General features: G+C 41.2%; 1 protein-coding gene across 3 annotated transcripts in view; it reads left to right on the plus strand.

Moving 5' to 3' along the window:
• Positions 1–15,661, plus strand: part of SLC7A11 (solute carrier family 7 (anionic amino acid transporter light chain, xc- system), member 11) — a 215,664-nt gene that overhangs the window by 148,382 nt on the left and 51,621 nt on the right. For 2 of the 3 annotated variants that reach the window (XM_014548973.1, XM_014548974.1), the window contains exon 12: positions 9,943–10,092. In XM_014548973.1, the coding sequence (XP_014404459.1) occupies positions 9,943–10,092 (150 nt within the window). Of the gene's footprint in view, positions 1–9,942; positions 10,093–12,735; positions 12,756–15,661 lie in introns of those variants that run through there. The other variant, XM_014548976.1, reaches the window with a different exon arrangement.

Genomic DNA, 15,661 nt, shown 5'->3' on the forward strand with positions numbered 1-15,661 from the left:
GGCCTGTGAGAGGGACTAGATGTCAGCTTAAAGACTTCAAAGTCGCCGTTATTGATATATGCAAAGAATAAAAGAAACTATGCTTGAAGAAGAAAGGGCAGGTATGGAGACGTCTCAACGAGACAAATCAATAAAGTTATAGAAAGTATAGAAGAATAAAACAAAATCTGGAGTTAAAAAGTCCAACAAATAAAATGAGAAATTCAATAGAAGGGCCCAATAGTATCTTTAAACTGGCAAAATAAACAATCTTAACTTTATGATAGATTTATAGGAATAATGAATTCCCCCCCAAAAAGAGAGAAAAGAATGAAAAAAATAAACAAAACATAATTAGATGGAATGGACAAATTTTTAAAAACACACAAATTACCAAAACTGACTTGTGTACCTAGCAACCTCACATTAAGTAACGAGCAAATAGACCGAATTAACAGTCATTATGAGAAGATATCCTCCTTCCTATATTCACTATAGGGTGAAGGAGTCTATGTTTCCATCAGATAAAGTAAACTAAATTATTTACCTTCTTGTCATTAACAAATGGTTATTTCTGCTTCCTTCTAGTAAGAAGATGAAAGAAAAATGACTTCTATTGTGTTTTGCCCTATTATAGGTAGTTGATTGGGAGAAGAAATTTACAGAGTATTCATTATGGTACTTCTGCTTTGATATTTACTCCCTATCAATTATTTTCTTTATTTCTTGAGAGTTCATGCTTGTTTTAAGACACAGCTCAAATGGCTTACCTGGTAAATTATTCAAAAATATTTAAGAAAAATAACACCAATAATGTACACATTCTTTCAGAGAATAGAAAAACATGAAACAGTTCTTTACATGATTTGTGGAGTCAGTACAACTTTGATACCAAACTGACAAAAACAGTTTGTGAGAGAAAAATCACCAATGAACACTTATGAAAAAAAAATATTTTGTAACACGATCTAGAACCATATAAAATGTATATCATGACTAAGTTTTATGGAAATTAGTAAAATAATATAAATATCTATTTTTAAATAATATATCTATTGATTTTAGAGAGGAAGGGAGAGGGAGAGAGAGATAGAAACATCAATGATGAAGGAGAAACATTGATTGGCTGCCTCCTGCACGTCCTCTACTGGGGATGTGCCTGCGTTGTTCCCAGCATGAACCTTGACCAGGAATCCAACCGTGATCTCCTGGTTCATAGGACCCCGCTCAAGCACTGCACCGCACCTGCCTGGCTAGAAATATATTTTCTACTTTCAAAATGAGCGGAAGAGAAATAACAGAAAACAGTGTAAGGAGTCCTTGAAGACTATCAAACACTGATGTCAGGGAAAGAGACTGCCAATTGGCAATGACTTCAGAGGTCAGACAGGGTCATTTGCATATTTGTTCTCAGCAATACTTCTCATCTTCTGTCACAGAGTGCTGGAGGCCTGAAAACTGTTTTCCTGAGATTTCTTTGGTAGCTGGCTTGTATAAGACTCTGACAGTGGGAGGCAATAGCAGGTGATTAGAATGCAAGAGGAAGGCAAATGCCCAAACCCACACCTTCTTTTGGTGGGGGGAGGGTAGAGCCTTCCACAGCAGGCCCAGGGTGATGGTGAGCACCTGGGGTCCTGCTCCCTCCCTCAGTCTGTTTCCAGCAACAGCAGCACATGTTTTCTGGGTTGTCAGTAAAGCAGCAAAGTAGTTGAGCTTTAGCAGCCCTCGTAGCATGGTGCTCTCTCTCTGTGTCTGTCCCAGGGATACTTTCTGGGAACTTTGGAACCCAGGACTCCTGCACTAGCAACAGAACGGCCTGGGCCTGGGATTCCTGCAAGGAAGCTGCAGCAGTGCGTGGTCCACAGTACTAGCTGCAGTGGACTGCTCCTGCGGGCACTACCCCAGCGCCAGCCCGGCACTGACCCTCCTGCAGGTAACACCATTTCCCCTTCTGCTCCTGTAGCCTGGAATGGCGGTGAACTGCAGATACTGACCATTGAGGACCTTTCCTTTTCCCTTCTGGCTACTCCAGCCCTTCTAACTCTGTAGTAGCTTATCTCGAAATGTATTAAATCCCTCCAGTTGAAATACCAGTTGAATTTTTGTTTTTTTCCAAGTGGACAATGACACTGGGTATGTGATGGAAGTACAATCCTGCAGAACCCAAACCAGCTTTTCCTTTGTTTTTATCTCCCACATTTACTCATATTTAATTTTAGTGTTATGTATTTTTAATATTACATGTATAGGATAAATCCTCTCACTGATTTAATACATGGTATGCAAATAAGTGAATAAACAATTGCATGCTGATATACATCTCAAATAGAAATGAGATTAAATCAAGAAAAATGTTAACTTTTATAATTTAAAATATACTAAATAGTTCTGGAATTTAATACATGAAGTATAAATAATAGCATGATAGTAATCATATAATAAATACATCTTTCTTTTTCCTAAAAGTTCTCTTTTTTTGGCATACAGAAAAGAAAATATGATTATATTTTAGAGTAGAAATCTCTTCTAATATTGTTCATTAGAATCCAAGCTTTAAATTTTGAATTTTTTTTATTACTTGTCATAATGAACCTATTAACAAGTATTGCATTTCCAGAATATGTTGGGACTATGATAGTTTATTTCTCCATTGAGTTTAAGGATCATTATGTGATACATTATATGTATTTATGAGTTGTTCAGATAATTACAGAGAGAAACAATACATATAAAAATGAAAACATAATTTTAGCCATAGAAAAAAAGCTTAACTTTTTTGAACGTTAGCTCTCATGAAACATGTGACACACCAAAAGAGAAATACACCTGGTGGAGACAACATGCTATAATAGTATGTACTTCCCTCATTTTGTGCATTCTGGTACAATTCTTTATCTAGGAAAGTACTCTGTGTCCAGAAATAATAGATAATTGTATAGCAAAGGCCTTCTAATCTAGAATTTTCTGAGGGTGGCTGAAAGATGATTGAAATCTCAATCAGAATTAAAATTATAAATTTTATTACACATGAAATTAGCCATTGGTTAATGTACTTGTACATATATCGGTAATATTTTGATATGGGATTTCTTTTTATTTACTTTCTTGTATGTGGCTGATCCCCTACACATTGGATGCAAACCGTCTGGCTTCAGTTTCTGGTTTTGTCCCTAACTGTGGTCTTGGGTGAGGTTCAGTAATGTCATTTCTTAAATGTTATGAGTGTAAAATGGAAAATACTTAGCAAGATATCTGCTACAGCCTCGGTGCATTACCACATTAGGATTGCTGTAGCCGATGGCAGAGGGCGAAATAGTCAAGGTCAACCCTTCTCACTTTAAAATGGGCTCTTGAAGTTCACTTCATAATCACACACACACAAAAACCCAATTAAAAAGTTTTAAAATTCTAAGAAATTGTCTTTAAGCATTAGGGAAAAAAGTGTGGAGGATTGAACATAACAAACTCTGACATAGAAGTTTTTATTACAAACTCTGACAGAGGAAGGATGACTTGAATCAGGTGAAAAGTCCTTCCTCGGGGAGGGGAAAGCATTGGAGCCAGAGAGGTCAGAGTGCTTAGAGGCCCCATTGGGGAGCCTACTCTCATAGCTCCCGTCATTTCAGGAGGGAGCGAGCATGTTCTGCACTCCCATTTCAGGGCAAGGCTTCGTAATGCTCCCCAAATGGGATGATGGAGGATTTTATAGGAAGGGCTTGCCTTTTCTGGCAGAAAGAGGGCTTGAGATAGCACCTTGCTATGTCCCTGCGTTCTGCAAGACCTGGTGTGGAGAACAGTCAAAGTTGCTTCATGCCCTAATAGAGAATGTGGGATTGCAAAAAAGATTGGGAGACCCTAGGAGGCAGGGGGTGTTGAGATAAGGAGTAAGGAAGGTGTGTAGACATGAAGGGCAGGCTAGAGGCCTGATTGAGCACAGTTGCTTCATTGTATGCAAAAGCCAGATGGCAATAGTAACATCAGCTGTGGATACAGAGAACAAAGGTGGTCACAAAAGATTAACAGGGTAATTCCAATATCCCCCGCTGTGTCCGCTTCTAATGCGTGCTCTGTCTCTTCAAAGTGTGCTTTTGCCTTGCTGTATGTCTTTTTTGGTAGCCAAACTAGATGTACCAGGTATAAAGGAATTACAGTAATAGGCCTTCAGTAATGTGGGGGAGGTGCGCGGGGAAGCATGCTAGCCCTTTGATTAGGTCTCACGCTCTTCGGGAGACTCTGCCCCTGGATTATGAGCTTCACGTGCTTCTCAGTTCAGCCCCCTCTCTCCACGCCCCTCAGGTGGGACCAGATGATGGCTAGAGGCTGGAGCTGGGTATTTCCCTTCCCCCAAGACTCCATGGTCAGCAAACTGCAGCTTGAGAGCCACATGCGGCTTTTTGGCCCCTTGAGTGTGGCTCTTCCTAAGCCTTAGGAGTACCCTAATTAAGTTAATAACAGTGTACCTACCTATAAAGTTTAAGTAAAAAAAATTTGGCTCTCAATAGAAATTTCAATCGTTGTACCGTTGATAGTTGGCTCTGTTGACTAATGAGTTTGCCGACCACTGCCCCAAGTCAATTAAATGGAGAAACCCCAGCAGATTAGGATCTGGTTAAATAGCTTCTCCTGAGGGCAGGCCTTTCCACTTAGCTTATTGTCTCAAAAAAGCAGGAGGGGATGTTTCTCAGATCTTCTCTGTGAGAACCTGGTAGAGTTCCAGAAGGTAAAACTCACAGGAGTGTGGGGTTCCACCAACGACTGGGTACCCTAGAGGTTTTCTCTCTCAAACGTGGCCACACTGAGCCTCCTGCAGTTCCTCAGCCACAGCTCACGTTTCCATACCCAGGACCGGCTCCTCCAGAGATGTCAGCTCCTGGGTTTCTGTTCTGTAAGTAGTGAATCTCTGTAGTCACCTGTCAGTGAATTTCTGGCAGTATTTTGCTCTGTGACATCCTTCCTCTTAGAGATCTAAGAAGAATTGTTGATTTTTCAGTTTGTTCAGCTTTTCATTTCTTGTCAGGACAGAATAGCGGCTCCCATATTTCTTACATGCGAAACTGGAAGTCTGCATTACATTTTTTTAAAGCCTCACCTGAGGATATGCTTATTGTTTTTGAGAGAGAGAGAAACAGGGATGTGAGAGAGAAACATCGATTGGTTGCCTCCCATACTCTCCCCGAATGGGGATTGAACCTGAAACCTAAGTATATGCCCTGACCGGCACTTGAACCCACAACCTTTTCGTGTATGGGGAGACGTTTAACCAACTGAGCCACACCAGCCAGGACTGCATTACATTTTTTAAAAAGGAGTTTATTAATTTATTTAAAAAGAATTATCTCATTATATGTTAGTATAAACAATATATTTTATGAAAAATAATTTTCCCAAAAATATGTGAGAAAAGTGACATTGTTTTACATTTTTGAATTCTGTCTAATAATGCCTGGCTTAATGGCTGGATTTTCATATTTTCTTCCGCATTTCTGCTGTGATACGCTGTTTTGGTTGATGTATATGAAGAAAGCCTAGACTCCTTTGGCAGATGTTTAAAAGGGATTTAAGCCTTTAAAACTTTAATAGTCTTTTCAGATAATTGTGGATATTCTTCTTTGGTATTACATGGAAACTTGACATGTGATCATTTCTTTTGTTTTTAAGTTTTTACTAAATTTATTGGGGTGGCATTGGTTAATAAAATTATATAGGGTCAAGTGTACATTTCTGTATACATCATTTATATATTGCATTGCGTGCCCACCACCCAAAGATAAATCTTCCTTTATCATATATTTGACCCCCTTTACTACCCACCTTCCCTTCCCTCTGGTAACCACAATACTGTTGTCTGTGTCTATGAGTTTTTGTTTATTTGTTGCTTTCAGTTCTATAGCCCACATTACATTTAAAAAAGAAGCTCAGAGAACAAGTTGACTGCAGTGGGGAGAAACGCAGAAAATTATATTTCTGTGCATCTGAGTCTTAATGGATAAATATCAAAGTTGTTATAAATAAACATGACAAACACTGTGAACACATACTTGCAAACCATCCACACTAAGGCAAGAGCCTCTGAGGGAAGGGAAAGGGCACCTCTTCCATCTGCTTTGTCTCTGTCTTCCGGCTCATGTCCCTCCTGCCATAGCTCCCCACAGGCTGTGTACGGCTGAGCTATTCCTCATTTCAAAACCTTACATGATAAATTCATAGTCATCACACCTGCCAACCTGTGGTATTCCTGCCTGCATGGTGCTTATATTTGTGTTGTTTCCTTCAATTTTGTTCTCTTGCCTTTATCCTTTAGTCCTGGTGGGCATTTCTCCGAGTGCCTGGTTCTGCAGCTCTTTCTGAAGCCAACAGCCTAAATCCCACCTCTCCTTCTCTGCTTCTGTGTTTGTCCTGCTACACAATCAGCATTCTGGGTGATGCATCTGTGGGAGGCTCATTGTAAAACTCCTCTGTCAGGCTGAGTCTCTGTACTTAAGAGCTGAACTGAAAGGTGATTCCTCATTGCAGGGCAAGATAGCATTTCCTATTTCAACCTTAAATGTTCCTTTGCCAGCAGCAGCTAGGAGATGTTGCCCCTTAAACATTTTCCATCCAATAGCTTATAGGCAACCAGAGTTCCCAGTTCGTATGTCTACAACTGAGATCTTGCATAAAAATGGTGATACTTTTCATTATGAAGAAGGAAATGCTATATTGTGGTGCTTGTTCTTCAAGACAAACTAAATATTTCACAATAAAAAAAATCTATTGCTTGTTATTGTCTTCAATGTTCAATAGTTTTGAGTGGATTTGAAAGGAATGGAGTGTAAGTCGCTGAAGAAGTTAATTGTTCTCGTTGAAGGAAGATAATCACAAAGGAGCCCAACGTTAAGTTTCATACCCCAATGTTGATTACCTTTCTGCAAGCAGTTAGAATGTTATTTTCTGAGCTGCAGAGCAATTAATGGATAGAACTGCAGGAAGTATTTAATTGAGTATTGATTTAAGGCCAAGCTGTTGTTTGGCTGAGGCATTGCATTATAATTAATGGACCTTAACCAGAGTTTAATTTTTCCACACTATTTCTGATTTTCAAGTGTTGTAATAGCAACCCTCAAAAAAATCCATCGAGGGAGCCTTGGACTTTTTCTGTTAACTTTTTAAAGTTTTGACTGAATTTTTAACACACCCAGAAGACGTCTAGCTTTTGATAGTATCTTCAAAGTCTGCTGCGTTTTGAATACATTTAAGATTAAATTCTCCCATTGACATATTGTCAATTAGTCAATAAATTCATTCATACAAGTTTAATATAGGGTAATATTATTAATGGCATGATTTACTGAGGAAGGCTGTGCCTTATACTTCCCTGGAGTTCTGTAGGCAAAGAATAGATTCTCATCTGCTTGGGATGATACTGAATGCTTAAGTACTGCTGAATGCTTTCTTGAAGGGCAGAGGATGGAAAATCCCTTTCAAGGGCTCATCCATAATACTATCCCGTGACTGATTAGTCCCTTTATAATGTCAGAAATATAAGGTTTGTAATTTTAAAATAGCCATCTGGCCACTTTTGGATTTGGCCTATTACTTAAATTCTAGCCTAGCTAGGTTCAAGATGATGACTTACATTGTTACCAGTTTCAGTATGTATCAAATGCAGCATTGAGATCCTAGTGGTATGCAGAGATGAACAAAACATAGTTGGAGTAGCTGCCTCTGTGCACATTACAGCCTATTTTGAACACAAACAGTGCAGAAATAACAAAACCATATGGCAGTCCGTAATAAAGAATGACTTTCTAGTTCAATCTGTTTACAAAACTTTCCAAAATTATCAGCCATCTCATTTTCTTTGTCCTCCTCACAAGTCTTTACCTTTCTCCCCAGTCACTATTATAGCTAAATCCCTTTAATGTCATGTCTCATCAACATTACCCAGCAGTTGCTGCAAAGGATGCTGCAGTGTAAAAGTTTCGATCTCTTCAATCTCATTTTGCCATCTTAGTATACGAGACCGAGACTAGCTGTTTGTTTCTGCTGTGCTGCGGTTTGGGAATTCGTTGTAATCCCAGCAGCAATTTCAAGTCTGGCACCTGGTACTCTCTCTCTGAAATGTGGAGCAGCTACGTGTGTCAGCTCCCCAGGGAGCTAGCACATTGGAGAGAAAGCATGGAACACTTGCAGCAGGGGCTCTCCTGCCTGAATTTAAAACACTTCGATGGATTCAAGACTCCAGTACATTTTAACAATCCATCCAGGAGCCCAGGGCGTAATTGGTGGAATCAATCAGGAAGTAGGTGTTCAGGACTACCCATGCAGATTTGAGATACCTTTCATTTACTCTGCATCTTCACAATTAGGTGGTGTGAAGAACATGAGGAGGTAGACTGCAGATTTATTTCCATGTCAGATCAACCAAGTCACCTGCTGGTACAACAGCAATAAAAATTTCATATCCTTATAACTAGATTCACTTAGGTCACTGATCAGTCCATGTTAGGAGGTGGAGCTCTGTGGGAATATGTATACTCTTAATGGAAGGAGTGTTTCTTAACTCTTTGTGAATGTGTTTTATATAAAACCAGGTCTGAATGGCATGTAACATTTGCAGAATTGTCAGTTCACTTAGAGAATTGTGCTTTTTTCCCCTTTATGCATTAATACTTATTCAATTGAACTTCATTTGTGACAGACACTGAAAAAATTCCAATGTTTTTGAGTACAGGTATTATGTTTATGTGGAGCAACTTGGTACTCCAACAATGTTATAAACTTTTTTCTTAAATACTTAATAATATCAGTTCCAAAAGAACAGCGCCTCTTATTTTTGTATGGAAATATTTTCACTATGAACACAAAGAACTCCTGAAGATATAGCAATATTGGAGCAGCAGAGGAATTATAGACTCAGCTTCTTTTGGCCTTCCTGAGTTAGGGGCTGGGGAGTGAAAGTTCATACTATTGTGAGCTGATGCGAAGGAGTTGGGCATTTGGGCCTGAAAGTGCTTGTGGATTATACCATCCAGGGTACGAACAGGGTAAATTGAATAAATGAATAAGTGAATGAATGATGAAATGAAAGAATAGCCAGTAGAATTGTTGACCACAATGATTAAGTTGTATCTTCTGTTACCCAGCCATGTTTTCTCATAGCTGACTAGGTAAATGCAATCAAGGAGGTCTAAGAAACAATAGAAATTATATCAAAAACAGTGTTTGCACACTTATGGTGGAGGTCCTGGAAATAGAAATTCAGGCGTCCCCTCGTACCTGCCAGGGACTCTGCAGTGTTTGAGGGCACAGACTGCATCTAGAATACCCCATTTCAAAGCTCAGCATACCACTTTTTTTTTTTTGCTATGGAAACCATAGGTAAAGAACTCAAGACACTGTCCCTCAAGTTTTTCATCTTAAAAAGAGGATAATAATTGTCTCCATCTCATAGGAACGGCTTGCGTATTGAGATAAGCTATATAAGTCTTCGTTCTTGACACATTTGAAGCAGTGTCCAATGTCAGCAGTTATTATGATGGTGATTGTTGTTATTTCATCTGATGTCTCACCCTCTTCTGCAGCCTTTAAAATGACCTTTCTGGAAACGATGTTTGGTGTCGGCAGTTATTATGATGGTTATTGTTGTTGTTATTTCATCTGATGTCTCACTCTCTTTTGCAGCCTTTAAAATGACCTTTCTGGAAACGATGTTTGCACTTCCACCTCTGATCCCTGGTGTTCTTGTCGACTGTCCAGGTTTCTCTGACAGTCATGCTGATCTGAACCACATTGCTGCTGTTCGGTTCCAGCTCCGCTGTCCCTCTCGTTCCCCACGTGCTCCCCATCATTGTTTCTTTCTGAAATTTGTAGCTGGGAGAAGGATGTCCCTTTCCGCAGCCCCCTTAATTCAGGTCTTAATTCAATTTTTATAATACCTTGATATTAAAATAATACTTACTAGTCTTTTCTCTTCTCTTGTAGCTATCTCTGCAAGGTTCCCTCAGAATCGGTTGGAAAACAGTAACTGTGGGTGCCAGGGGAGCTGTACTCACCAGCGCCTCTCACTCCACTTGCAGTCAACCAGTGGCCCAGGCCAGACCAACCACCATCTTCCACCGTCTTCGACTTCAGGTATGTTTGCTGATCATCAACTGCATCTTAAGATTTAGTAGAATGTCTCTCCCAAACCTCTTATTCGAAGTTCATAATTTTGATGCTTTAAGCTCTAAAAGATCTTTTTAAAATTTCTGTAAGTTGCTAGTTGCTTCTTTTAAAGGAGAAAGAGTAGAAATAAGGGCAGATTAAAAGCCCAGGCAAACACGTGCATATAACAGCTATTCCAAGTGAAGACGTCTTGGAGCCTTGAGTTTTGAGGTAAAGCAGACTGCTCTGATGCTGTCATGTCACAACTGGGTGTAATAACACAAAGGGGAACAGCCTGAGGGCTGGGCCCAGTGAGATGTTTTACATGATCATTTCGTTCAACCGACCCCTATTCCATTGACTCGAGGTTGGAAATGGTTCAAGAGGATAACACAATATAAGAAATTATAGTGACTTCCCTTTCAACATTTACTTAGTTTCTCGGTGGAAGACTTGTGCTTTTGACTGTTCATGACTCATTTTGAAAAGACTAAGTGTGAGTCTAGTTAGTGACCAAACAGAGGAACATGTTTATTTTTTTTTTAATAACAGAAATCCAATGGAGTAGATTAAGAATTCTTTACTCTGTTGTGAGAGACTTCAGGGAAAAAAAATAATGCTCCCATTGAATGAATTGAATGGATCATCATAGGGAAGAGTGTGTATAAGAATGAAATTCATAGGCAGAAAGAATAAGGAATAAAGACAGGCCCCCAAACGACAATACTTGTCATTCTTAAAAGGGATATGGGAATGAGAAATAAAGCGGTGACTTTGAAAGCAGATGTACCCCACCATGTATGCTGTTCTGTTGGTGTAAATCATAAAAATGCTCCGCAATGTAAATGTTTAGGATACTTTTATTGAATTACTGCAACAATAACAACATGCCACGAAAGAAAGGCTTCCATATATATGCTAATTAAGAAAAGGCAACACACTGTAACTACTGCACAAATCATAAAATATTCAGTTTGTGTTTGTTGAGACTCCAAAGAGGTTCTGTTTTAACTTTATGGGTGCAGTTTGGCTGGAAAAGAGGTGTATGTGAAGCAGATTGTTAAATGCTGTTTTCCCAGTGCTGTTTGTTTAGCAAGGTGCTCCAGTATGATGACAGGGAAGGACAAGTTGGACTTGAAACTGTCTTTTAAATCAGTTTGATGAGTTTGAAGAAGAAGACTGAACCCACCCCCCAAAGTAGTGCCTTTGCTTTGCAAATCACTTTGAGGATAATGTCCATTGGCTAACCATTGACCAAGGTGATGAGGTTAAACAGCTGGAAGGATTGGCTATAAGTTTGGTAGTACCTATGATCTATCTGCATGTTAAACTCCGAATGAAAGACTGTGAGACCCATAACTCACTCCTTATGTGGCCTTAAAGGTAGCCCACCAAATTGTCACTGTTCTTTCTACATCCAAGGCATGAGGAATCATGAGTGAAAAATGTCATTTCCATTGTCAGATTTTAGGGTTAATTGAAATGACCTGCCAAAATGTATATTTTCTCATTCGTTGTTTTAGTTCTCCTTTAGAATGTCAGTATTTCTAGTTTTTGAACCGGATTTCGGTTGAAAAACTTTTAGACCCTGTGCTTTATATTTTCTAAGTAGCATGCCTAAATTGGTTTTGCTTCTGTGACTTTGTAGATAATAAAATTTGCTCCTTCATATCTTCCCCTTCCATACTGATCACACAGGCTGTCTCTTCCAAGTTGGTAAGGAGATATTAAAAATGGGTCAAAGCACTGTGCTCAGAAATGCTATTTTGGGAACTCCACACCTCCTCACCTGCCGGCAGTTCTCTTTGTGTTGCAAGTCCTACAGTAATCAGGGCAGTTTTAGCCTAGAGCTAGTGAACCTGTGGACCAATTGCTTTAGCCGGGTTTCCTACTATCTCGTGGATCCTCATCTTAGCAGCATTACTGGTGTAGGTATGAAATCGTCTGGTTAGTATAGAAGGTTTTGCACCAAGCTAGTGCTCTGGCTAAAGAAAATCCTCCGAGGCATGCTTGCAGAGAACTTTATATGAGAAGAACATTGTGTGCCCTAATTATAAATTTGCTATTAAAACCTACGACAGTTGGCAAAGGTACATAGAGGTAGCGCATCACCTGTGAGAACGCTGTCTTACTCAGGTGGATCAGAAATACAGGGTGTCCCCAAAAATGTATATACACACTTTGAATAATAAAGGCAGTGTTTATTAAAATACATTTCATTTTAAAAGTTGAGCTATCAGCTGTTACAGTGTGTATACATTTTTTGGGGGGACACCCTGTATATTTGAGAGTCTAGAGAGCAAACATTCCTTATTCTTTCTCTCAGGCCATGTTTAGTCGGTGTAGAAACTACTTTGAACTGGTGTTACAACATCTTTTGAATCCTTGTTCCTTTTTCTGTCTCTCTTCCTGACCTGCCAGTTTCATCCTTGCCCCACTCCCTTTGTAATGGAATTAGCTCGTCTCATTTCTGTCCTCTCCCCTAGAATCAGCATCAGAAACCTTGTTATAATTGCTCTGACACTTTCTTCAGAGTAGAGTTTTAATGATACCGTGCTGGCTTTGTGGTGTGTCAACTTGGCAAGAGTGAATTAATTTCCTCAAGTTTTCTTTGCTGTTTGTTCTGGTTAGGGTGAGAACAAGAGAGATTCTTGTGGGCGATTTGGAAGCGGGAAGCTCATCAGCCGCCTTTTCGTATCTCACACATGTCACGGCCTGATGTCTGATCTCACTGGTGTGAGGCTGTGGTGGGGCCGCAACACTCCACCCCTGTTTCCATGTCTCTGACTGCCGGGCCACGTGTGTGTTCTTAGCTTCGTGATGAAGGGCCCTAGCCTTTGTAGGACACCCATCTCGCCAAGGTCAGACTGGCATAAAGAACTGTCCTCCTGGGCTCCAGCCCATGGCTTGTGAAGTCCAGCTTGCTCTTTCTCTCCACCACATTAATGTCTTTCCTTCCCAACTGCTTTCTTTGTGGGCTTTAAGCTCCAGAAGCAAATGCAAAGACAACTGCTTAATCAGTTCCCCAAGGGCCATAATAAAGAGTTCCCCATCACCAATAGTTTGATATTTATCTATATCCATATCTATGTATCTAACCAAGTGGTTATAATTTACCTGCTCCCTGGCACGTGGCTACTGACCTGCACAAAGACCACAAGAAGAAACCAGTGGCCCTAACCAGTTTGGCTCAGTGGATAGAGCCTCGGCCTGCGGACTGAAGGGTCCCAGGTTCGATTCTGGTCAAGGGCATGTACCTTGGTTGTGGGCACATCCCCAGTAGGGGGTGTTCAGGAGGCAGCTGATCGATGTTTCTCTCTCATCGGTGTTTCTAACTCTCTATCCCTCTCCCTTCCTCTCTGTAAAAAATCAATTAAAAAAAAAAAAAAAGAAACCAGTGTTCAGCTGGCAATGCCAACAAAACACTTTCCTACTTCTGGGTTACATGCACTCCTCAGCCCTGTGTTATCATCTGTGCCACAGGGCTCTTGATCACAGTTTCCTTCCACAGGACAATACATTCATCCATTTAATTGATTATACACTTCTGCTTGGGCCTGGTGTACTTGAATGCCAGCCGATGAGAAGTAAATCCCACAAAAACTAAGTGGTCTGCTAACTTGGTGAAATTTCTAGGTATCCAGTGGGGGGTACGCTGAGAGATCAGGTGAACGGCAAGTGACTGCACATAACCCAACCACTAAGAAAAAGGCACAACACCCAAGTAGGCATTTTTGGATTTTGAAAACAATTTGCAACTCATTCGTATGTGTGTGTCTGACTCGGTTATCGAGTGACTCACTACATTGCAGCCTTGAGTGGGGCCTGGAACTAGACAGAACCCTGCAGCAGGTTCAGCTGTTGTGCCAACGGCTCTGCCATTTGGACCATGTGATACAGCAAGTCCAATGGTGCTTGAAGTGTCAGTGACAGCTAGGGAGGCTGGAGCCTTCGGCAGGCCTTACAGGTGACACACAACGCAGCACGCAGGTCAGCCAGGATCCAGGGCAGCAAGTCATGGGTATCCATTTGTCATCGTGAGCTCTAGCTTGTGTTTGTGGGCTCCAGTGTTTTCTTGCTCTCTCCCTAACCTAACATCCATCTTCCCATCCTGATTGACTGCCCGATGCCTTTAGGTTCTAGCCTCAGACAGGACGGCAACAGTGCACAGAGACTGCTCAACCTGTTCCCATGATTCTGTTCAGTCAAATTCCTGTCTAAGAAAATCGTGACTGCCCAGCCAGCGTGGCTCAGTGGTTGAGCTTCGACCTATGAACCAGGAGGTCATGGTTTGATTCCCGGTCAGGGCATATACCCAGGTTGCAGGCTCGACCCCCCAGTGTGGGGCATACAGGAGGCAGCTGAGCAATGATTCCCTCTCATCATTGGTGTTTCTATATCTCTCACCCTCTCCCATCCTCTCTGAAATCAATTAAAAAAATAAAAATAAAATAGTGATCTAGGTATATAACTGTTTTGTTGACTGAACTCTAAATGATATAAACACCAACAAACCTTTTTCTTGTTTACATTCAAGAACTTTCTAAACAGGACTCCAAAGCATAATCGTGCAAAAACAACAAATGAAAACCCTTTTAAATATTTTTGGGAGGGACAAAAGATCTCGCATAGGTAGGTGATTGCCTCCTGCATCCTTGTGTAGAAGGAACTTAAAGAAATTTGGCTTAGGATATTGTAAAAACCCGATCTCTCTTCTCTATGGCACTCTTTATCGACTCTTTTACTGGGACACATCAGAGCATCTGTGACCTAAGGTGGTGTGTGTGGTTTAGATGGATGATTAAAAATAGACAGAAAAAATTCAAACACACCTTTTATCCTGGACACACTTGGATCATTGGAGACTTCTTTACAGAAACTCATAATGGATAAGAATCTCAGCTTCACCTCTTCTAACCTTGAGACCTTGAGAAACTTACTTAACCATCCTGTGTCTCAGCTTCCTTGCAATGCATGCAGTTCTTGTAAGGATTGCCAAGTTGGTGCTAATTATTATCATGACTAGAGGCCTGGTGCACGGATTCATGCACCGGTGGGGTTCCCGACATGACCTGCGGGGATCAGGCCAAAACTGGCAGTCCAATATCCCCCCGGAGGCAAGTAGTAACGTGTGAAGGGCAGGTGTCCGGGGAGGAGCCCGAGCCCTGGTGGGGCACCGTGCTGCTCCCACTCATCCCGGCCCCGCCACAGCCCGGTAGGCTCGCTGCCGCTCTGCTGTGGTCTCCGCACATCCATGACTGAGAAGTGGCAGCAGGCTCGCGCCCAGTCAGTCCGATGCTGGTCCTGATCTTGGTCCTGATCCGGATGGGGGAGGGGTGTGCAAGGGGAGTGCCTGTGGGGGGGGAGAGGCTCACGCCGGCCACAGCGGTGCTCACCATCCGTGAGCCCGGTGTCTGGTGCCCATTGAACGGTTGAATGGTCGAATGGTTGCTTAGGCTTTTATATATATAGATTATTTGCCTGCCTCACTCAGCCCTTCAGTTCCCCTCCAGAGAAGTTTGGAATGAGCTGAAGAGATTTTGCAGGCAGCCCTTCC

Source organism: Myotis brandtii, unplaced genomic scaffold (genome assembly GCF_000412655.1).
Source record: "Myotis brandtii unplaced genomic scaffold, ASM41265v1 scaffold53, whole genome shotgun sequence".
In the NCBI taxonomy this organism is placed as follows: domain Eukaryota; kingdom Metazoa; phylum Chordata; class Mammalia; order Chiroptera; family Vespertilionidae; genus Myotis; species Myotis brandtii.